This window comes from Babylonia areolata, chromosome 19 (assembly GCF_041734735.1).
Source record: "Babylonia areolata isolate BAREFJ2019XMU chromosome 19, ASM4173473v1, whole genome shotgun sequence".
NCBI lineage: Eukaryota > Metazoa > Mollusca > Gastropoda > Neogastropoda > Buccinidae > Babylonia > Babylonia areolata.
In genome coordinates, this window is record NC_134894.1 from 26,328,586 (window position 1) to 26,337,614 (window position 9,029).

General features: G+C 38.4%; 1 protein-coding gene across 1 annotated transcript; it reads right to left on the bottom strand.

The window, feature by feature from the left end:
• Positions 1–2,907: 2,907 nt before the first annotated feature.
• On the bottom strand, positions 2,908–8,448 carry LOC143294254 (large ribosomal subunit protein eL27-like). The gene is made up of 5 exons (XM_076605692.1): positions 8,392–8,448; positions 7,577–7,675; positions 4,903–5,072; positions 3,376–3,486; positions 2,908–2,989 (listed from the first exon to the last, which is right to left on the bottom strand). Exons 2-5 carry the CDS (start codon positions 7,655–7,657, stop codon positions 2,941–2,943), a joined length of 411 nt encoding a protein of 136 aa, XP_076461807.1. The 5' UTR covers positions 7,658–7,675; positions 8,392–8,448; the 3' UTR covers positions 2,908–2,940.
• Between the last annotated feature and the right edge of the window lie 581 nt (positions 8,449–9,029).

Genomic DNA, 9,029 nt, shown 5'->3' on the forward strand with positions numbered 1-9,029 from the left:
AGCAAGACAAAATAGAATCTGAAAAACGTGACAGTTTTCGGAAATGAGATCATGCAGTTTAACACCATCCGAACTGCTTCGAGTTCAGCAGCGAAGATGAACTTTGTAGAACTTTCCTGGATGAAAAGATTCTTGTGTTTCTCTCTCTCATTCTCTCTAACATTACTAAATCTTCATAAACGGGGGCTCAAGCTGGTACTCCTAAAAAAAAAGACTTCCCCTATAAACAAGGGAATATTCTCCCTCTAGTCCGTAGATTTGAATACAACAAAGGAACAACAATGCACAAGATTATGACAGGAAATGCACCACCAACACTGATAAACAAATTCCCTGTAAATTCATCAAGGAATCCCCCTAAAGTCCATATCCCAATCCCAAGAATTGATTTGTTCAAATCCAGGTTGGTTTACTTAGGCGCCACTCTATGGAACTCACTCCCAGCAACAGTTATACAACACCGCTGCCCTACTACCTTCAAAAAACATTACCTTTCCCACCTTATGACAGTGTAATGTCCACTTTGTTCATGCCAGTTGACCATTGGTGTGTACGGTTGCCCATGTCCCCCCACTTCCCCATATTTTTTATGGGTGTGAATTGAAGTATTATTTCATGATATTTCACTCGTTTGTAATGCATGTTACTTCTGTTTGCTTCTTCGGTTCTTTCATTTCTTTCCATTAAATGTAGTTATATATTCATGCAGTAGTTGCCAATTGCTCCATTGTCAATTCAATGTATTGATGTATGTGTACCGATAAGTGCATAGTATATGTGTGTGTGTATTAGATGATAAAATGCATGTTACTTCCTTACTGACCTGCTGTTCTCTGTCACATGTTCCATGTAATATGAAGTTAGCTATTCGTTAGTTGATATTGTTTTATTCTCTCTCTCTCTGAGTCTCCCTCTGTCTGGCTCTCGTTCACCTGTGACATTTTTATTCTCATACTATTTTATATGTTGAATTATGCTTCCTTTGGCAATGAGCACCCCCGCCCCTGTTATTGCAATGCATATTTTTTTTATATTAGATTTACTGTTTTATATTCACATTAGTACAATATTTTTTAACATACACAATGTATGCTTATGTGTGTGTACTAAGTTTGCATGTGTGAGAGTGAGTGTGTGTATGTGTGTTCTATGGCTTTTATGATGTCGATTATTGATACCATGCTTGTGCCTGTGTGTGTTATTTTTGCCATTATGTAGTATAGTATTCACATTCTATGACCTTATGTAGCATTGTGTAGTGCATGCAATGAGATATATAATGTTTTGTGTAGTGTAGACCCCGTTTCAGGGTGGGGACTCTCTCATATTTTCTGTTTCTTCATCTCTCCCACTATCTCTCATTCTCTCCCTTATTCTCTCTGTGTGTCAGTCTCAGCCCCCCCCCACCACAGACCCCCACTGCATATATTGTACTTTTGCACATGACATTGTCGCCGGCGATAGTATTATATGCAAGGAAGGTGAACTGCTGAATTGTCACCTTTTCAGTTAGCCGCTGAAAATAAAACAAGTGATTGGCGCCTATTTGAACCGTTAAAATGTCGCCGGTCGCTGACTTTTCAGTGGACTGGTGACATTTCATTTGGCAACATTTCAGCGTTCACTTAGTAACCGTTGATTTGTCGTCTGTATTTCTTTCACTGACAGTTCATGCTTTGTGGGGAGCATGGGGTTGGGAAGCAATTCCATGTATTTGAATAGTAACCAGTAAGCTCAAAAACATGTCAGTCTATGTTCCCCCATGTCTATATTCCCCCAGGTATAATGTTCGCCAGGTCAGTGGCCAGTGGTGTCTGGTGGCCAGCGACGGTCAGTGGTCAGCAATGGTCATCGGTGGTAGACCTTCAAGTGACCATAACCTCCCCTCCCCCCTCCACCACACACCTCTTACCCAGGGGGGTTTCATAAGATTTCCCGAAGTTTTATCAGTTTGGCATCCAAGTATACTTGGCCAAAAACGAATTACGGTATGAATATACCAGGGTATGATTAAAAAAGATACTGTTTTTATATTGTCGAGAAACTGTGTGATCAACAAAAATGGTCTGTTATTAAAGAAGTGTCCTATTTAACTAAGATTAGGTTTGTAGAGCTTCATATTATACCACTGTCTTTTACTATCAAGAATGACCAGCTAAAATGTACTCTAGTGTTTCAGGCGTTCTGTTACTGACCTATTTCTTTTCAGTGGCATTTTTCTTTCCAGTTAGAACTTATTCCTTAACGTCCTTGGTTTTCTTAGTAAATTGTGACAAATTACACCGATTAAATTTAAAACCATCAATACTGAATCTCATATCACGGCGAAACAGTGTGAATGTGTGTGTTTGGTGTTCACCGAATAATGTATTTACTGTGTGTCAACGGGATGCACACAAAGCATATGTTTGTGAATAAGTGTGTGTGTGTGCGGGCAGAGAGAGAGACAGAGACCGCGACTGACAGGGGGAGAAATAAACAGAAAATGAGAGAGTTTCAGCAAATTAATGGGGGGCTGTTGGGACATGGCGGCGGTCTCAACCCAGACTGGCTCTTCAACTAAGTGACTGTCATCATCAGTAGAAGGGTTTACATGTGGCGTCCTAAGTACGTCAGAACAGGCACCGCTGCACACTACTAAAGCAACTAAGCAGCAGCAAAGTCTCCTCTGGTGTGCGACTTGCAGGCAACCCAACTTTTGATAGTTCCATGTGGACTGTTACAGACCAACCCAGGTGTAGTTGTATGCAGAGTCACAGAAAGAGCAGTGTAGGCATAATGCCACTAAAATAGTGCATGTGCTGCATTGACAACAACAAAATACAAACACACACACGCACAAAAAACAAAACAAAAAACACACACACACACTGAACATATGCAAAAGAAAAATCAAACAATAGAAAATACACTGATTCCAATTTATTGACACGGGAACATTTAGAAACGCAACTTTGTGAAGAACCATTTGTTCTTGCCAGTCTTGTACCTGAAACAAATTTTTTTTTTTATCAGTCTTAATCTATGAGTGTCTTAATCTATTTCATAAACTTTCAAAGTAAAAAGTATCACAACCTGGTAATAAACATGCTTTTATTGTGGAGATCATGGTGCCTTCAAATTTATTCTAATCTTACAGTGAATTCAAAGCCCTAGTTCTAAGCCAACACACTAAACACACATATCAACAGCACACAATGATCAGTAAAAAGTCTTTTGCCAGAAAAACATTAAAATATCAAAACCTCTGCATCACTGACTAATAACAACAGCACAATGCGAAAGTAAATCCCAGACACAGTCAACTAAATCAATATCATAACAACATATTTCCTACCTAATTCAATAATGAGACCTGAATGAATTGGTACTGACCTCTCCTCAAATTTTCCTTTGATTTCCCGTCTTGCCTTGGACTTGAGGGCAGGGTCTCTGAAGGCGTCCTTGTTGATCAGTGCCTTCTCAAAGTTGATGTCCACTGAGTATCTGCACCACAGGTTGCAACATACAGTGCTCTTCATTAATGAAAAATAAAATAAAAATCAATCCAAAAAAATTACCAGATAAAAATAAAAACCATAAGATCATGCTGCAGTATGAATTAACCAACCACAAAAAAAGAAAAGAAAGGAAAAAAGCTGATAAATGTACAACATAAATTATTCAGCATTCACTGCATCACAACATTCCTTTCCATTATAACCCATAAAAGTTCACAGAGAAAAAAGTCAAAGAAATACATAGATTTTGTTCTTCTTAATTCAATCGGAACAAAATTATAGGATCCAATATTTATGAATAAACATGCACTGATTTAAATATTTTGTCTAAATTGTGAACTGTTGAGATACACAATCCACTAAAATACCCATTCAGTAGTTTTGTTTGAAAATCCGTTATTTTGAAATAACTGGATGAATTTCAGGGTTAAGAAACAACAAATGACCACGAACTATATAGCTACTATCCAAATTAGTATGCATCAACCAGTTACCACCAATACACAATCGATAACTGTATAGTTGGGCATGTTTGAGAGTATGTATGTATGTGTACACGTGTGGAGACACTAAAGGAATTGAAAATGCGTAATTGTGAATTTTAATTTTAATTGCTGGAAATGGATGGAATCCATGTTTAAAAATTCAAAAATAAACAGCGAGTAACCTTACTATGTAGCTGCTATCCAACATGGATAACATTATCTTTACACTATAGTGCTGCACTTGGATCTTCCTCCTATATAAATTTACAAGAAGGGAATTAATAACCTCGGCACATTATGCTGCCATGATACATTTGAAAATATCAGCGACACTGAAACTACAAAGATCTGGATTTCTACAAAGCAACAGAGTGCTTGCCAAAAACAATACTGATCAAATGATGCAAGTGACAGGACACTGCAGACCCAGTGTCTTTCAGTAGTACTGCTTTAGCTTTTCTCAACTACTTCCTTTACACTGACTGGAGCATTTACAATCCAGATATGTCAGCTTAGTAATGACTATACAGCATTTTCCACAGGCACAGTGAAATCACGTGAGATAATGTGGTCTTTCCTGCAATCATATATGTGTAGTCTGTACATAGCATCTGTAACTTACTTCATATACCAAAGAATGCAATGAACAAAGCACAAACGCAATTACAAATTTTGGCAGATGTAGGGTGGACCAATAGGATGCCAAGGGTAGGGATAAGATCCTGAACCGCTAATTCTGAAAATGACCCACTGATTTTATAGTGAATCGGTCAAAAGACTTGCCACCGTGTCCTGAACCAAACCGTAACTCTGCACTTGTGTACAGAAACAAATTCATCAATATGATTAGTCCCAAGAACCCCACTTTAAACATTCCAAATCTGAGAAGTAACACCAGCAAAGTCAGTTGTACTAACCTGGTGGGCATGAGGTGGTTGTAGTTCATGACCTTGAGGAAGGCCTTCATCTTGGACCTGTCCTTGATCTTCTTCTTGCCCATGCGGCGGGTCACCTTCCTGGGGTAGCGATCGATGCCAGCCACCAGGCAGTGACCGTAGGGCTTGTCCTGAGTGCCATCATCGTGGTTCTGCACACACAGCCACAACAAAATCTTGATTCAATTTTTCTTTTTTCTTTTTTTTAAAGTAAGTCAGAATAGAGAAGTTAATGATGAAGCATAACAACTCATCTACAAAGAAGAATGTTTACCCTGATCCTAATCAGAAAAACATACATGGATGATGTATGGGAATAAATGTGGAAATATTTTAAAAAAAAAACAGAAACAACAAAAAGACACACACAGAAACACCTCTGAAATCCAGATGCACCACTTTCCCTCAATTAATTTCCTTTGTATTCTCCACTGGTATAGCAGGAAACAACTATAATTATAAAGATGAAGCTAAACTGACAACATGGAAAATAACATCAATTAGAGAAAACAACTTCAATAAATTCATAATGTTTAGGCTGGTGCTTGGCATAAATCCCAGATCATTTGGAGAGGGCATCCTAGGTTATCACTCAGCCAATCACCGATCTGAAGTGTATCCATAACTTAAAACTGTGCTGAAAGGTTTTTTGCTAGTGTTTTTACCGAGGAGAGTAACGTAAATGTTCGAGAGTTTTCATGCAAGACAGAGGTTACTGAAATTTCCAACATGGAGGTCACAGCTGTACAGATGAAAAAAGCTCTAAAGAACCTAAACCCATCGAAGTCCCAGGACCTGATGAGATACACCCACGAGTATTAATAGAGCCTGCTGTAGTTATTGCTCACCCACTTAAGATCTTGTTTGATAGAACACAAGAAAAGGGTGCAATACCAAAAGCTTGGAAGGAAGCAGAAGTGCGACCTATCTTTAAGAAAGGTAACAAGAATTCTGCGTGTAACTATCGTCCAATCAGCCTAACATTAGTTGTCTGTAAAGTTTTTCAGGGTTTTATTCGAGACGCTCTCTGCCAACATTTAACCAAACATGATCTGTTATCTACAGAACAGTTTGGATTTACCAGAGGGCGCTCGTGTGTTACACAACTACTTGTTACATTACAAGATTGGTTAGTCATGCTAGATGAGAAGGTACCACTCGATGCAGTCTACCTTGGTCTAAGGAAAGCTTTCGATACAGTTCCCCATCACAGACTCATAAATAAACTGGGAGGCTATGGGATATAAGGCAAGCTACTATCGTGGATCAGAGACTTTCTAAATGGAAGATCACAGTTTGTAAGTGTTAATAGTAGTAAATCATCAAAGGTTAAGGTAACTAGTGGTGTACCACACGGTAGTGTTCTTGGCCCAACCTTGTTCATATACTTTATTAATGATATGCCTGGTGATGTAGATTGTAAAGTAAATTTTTTTGCAGACGACACCAAGGCTTACTCTGCCATCCGAAATATATATAAATGGACAAATACTTGGCTGCTGCAATTTAACAGCGAGAAATGCAAAGTTCTGCACCTTGGAAAGAATAATCCACAGTACCAGTACACGATACAGGAAAAGGGGGTAACTCGAACAATGGATAGTACAATTGCCGAAAAAGATTTAGGGATCACGATGGATCCAGAACTAAGCTTTGAGGCACATATAAATAATATAGTGAAAAAGGGAAATAAAATTTCTGGTCTTCTTGTGAGAACTAAAACTAATAAATCTCCTGAAATTATGATTCCGTTGTTCAAAGCTCTGGTTAGACCCATTATTGAATATGGAAACTCAGTATGGTGCCCTTACCTTAAAAAGCACATAAATATGATTGAAGGTGTTCAACGCAGATTTACCAAGTGTATAACTAGTAATACTAATAGTACTCGTGATCTTAGTTATGAAGAGCGCCTGGCTCTTTTTAATATGCCTAGCCTAGAGTTTAGAAGATTAAGAGGTGATCTCATTGAAGTATACAAGATCATGCACAATATTTATGATCCTTGCACCACCTCTTCCTTGTTTACTATGGCTAACTATGATAAAACTCGAGGGCACAACTTCAAAATAAACAAAACTAATTTCGTAACTAACCAGGTCCACAAGTTCTTTACTAACAGTGTCATAAATCGGTGGAATAACCTTTCCTATGGCACCATCAATGCACCATCGGTAAACGCCTTCAAAAATCACAATGACAAAAAGTTTAAGGACCATGTATTTTCCACAGAGTTAAATCTTTATTGAGCTGTAGATCAATGTAGAATACACTATGCCATATTTAAAACAAGGGTCTGTTCACAAGTGATTGAAAGCACATAATGGAAACTGATTATGAGGGCAAAAGGCTTTTAGCCTATAGCCAAACATTTCTGTGATTCTGTAAAAGAGAATGAAGTTCAAAGAACTGCTAGGATAAACTTCCAGCTGAGAATGCTGAAAACTAACATTTAATCCTTGTTCAATGACAGTCCCATGATGTTTAGACCACTTCAATGATAATTGGAATTGAATACATAGGAGGAGCCAAGACTGCTCGTCTTTTCACTGTTAGCCGCGGGAAATTTGGCCAAGCAGAGCAAACCGACAGGCCCAGTTTGCATCAGTTTGACATGGTACAGTATATGACACCAAAATGCGAGTTCATTCCATACCTTGACAATGATGGCTTTACGTCCTGCAAAGCGCCCGTGAAGCAGCAGGACCACCTTTCCTGACTTCATAAACTTCGGCATGGTGAATATCTGCAACGTCTGAAAAGGAAAAACAGTGTTTACCTTCATGTTTATCACTTGGTGAACAAGTAACCAGAGAGAGTGAGTGGGGAGGGAGGGAGGGAGAGAGAGAGGTTATGAAATGTAAAGGAATGAGACAGGGAGAAGAAACTAGATGGTGAGACTGGAGATGGTGCCCTGACATGACCCATGTTGTTACAATCCATAACAAGTTAAAAATTGTGCTAAATTTGCACACACACACTCTCTCTCTCTTATTATTCATTCTTAAAACTAATTCAACCATACGGCGAAAGATTAAAAAGGTCCTCATCGTATCACGTCTCTGAGTCTGAGCTAGTCATGAGCTCTCCTTTGATAGTTTCAATCATGTATCATTAATGACACATGCACGCACGATCATAAACAGTAAAATTATCTCGTTATATTTACAGCCAAGTAGTTAAAAGAAACAATTTTTCAACTGACCAACCTACTTCGATCTAATGAGAAATGAACATGCACTGCAAAACATTTGCTAGTAACCTCACAACAGAGTGCCGAGTTCGATTGCAGTGCGACAGATTCATACAGTGATGTGAAAACATCAGTTAAAGGAGCGGAGAAAACTTACCAAAAGCTGAAAGAATGATTAAACAAAGAATTGTTTAACTAAAAAACATAAACTACATACAGCAATACCCTTTCCAGAAAAGGATGATCGGGGATTTTCAACGCCACCGTTTCTCACTTACCCTATCCACGCCACAGGAAACCGATGAGAGAAAGAAATACACCGGAAGTCTCGTGAAATCACGCAAGAGTGAAGGACAATTACTTCCCTTGGATCTTTCACTTTCGCCGTGTCACGTGTCTGTATCTGTGTGCAGACATAAATATTTATCTAGGTACTACACAAACTGCTCAAACTCCACATACCTTTTTTCTTCTTCTTCTGAAAACAACAACATAAAAGCTATCAAAGCTGAAACGTTTAAGTTACAGAATAATCAGAATGATTGTGGTCGCTGAAGTGTAAGAACAATCCTTTTGTCTCTTAATAATAATAATAATGGTATTTATATAGCGCTGGATCTTGTGCAGAGACAAATCAAAGCGCTTTCGCACCAGTCATTCACACGCATGCATAACTCTAAAACTGTAGAAACTAAAGACAAGGAAGGGCAGGCAAGGGAGGCTATTTTTTTCTCTCTTTTATTTGTGCCAACTGATAGGGAAAAATAGTCAATTACTACGGAAGATATGTTGAGTTATATTTGCTTGTCTGCTAGGGTTGCCTTTAACAGTCAATTGCGAAGGAAAATCAACTGGATTTGTACTTGTTTATTTGTCAGGGCTGAATTTCTTGTCAGTTTTTTTTTTCTTAACGTTT

Coding starts and splice junctions, on each gene's coding strand:
- LOC143294254 (XM_076605692.1), bottom strand. CDS start 7,657: ATGCCGAAGTTTATGAAGTCAGGAAAGGTGGTCCTGCTGCTTCACGGG. Junction 5,073..7,576: donor GTAAAGCCATCATTGTCAAG/GTATGGAATGAA, acceptor CTGTGTGTGCAG/AACCACGATGATGGCACTCA. Junction 2,990..3,375: donor AAAGGAAAATTTGAGGAGAG/GTCAGTACCAAT, acceptor AATTTGTTTCAG/GTACAAGACTGGCAAGAACA.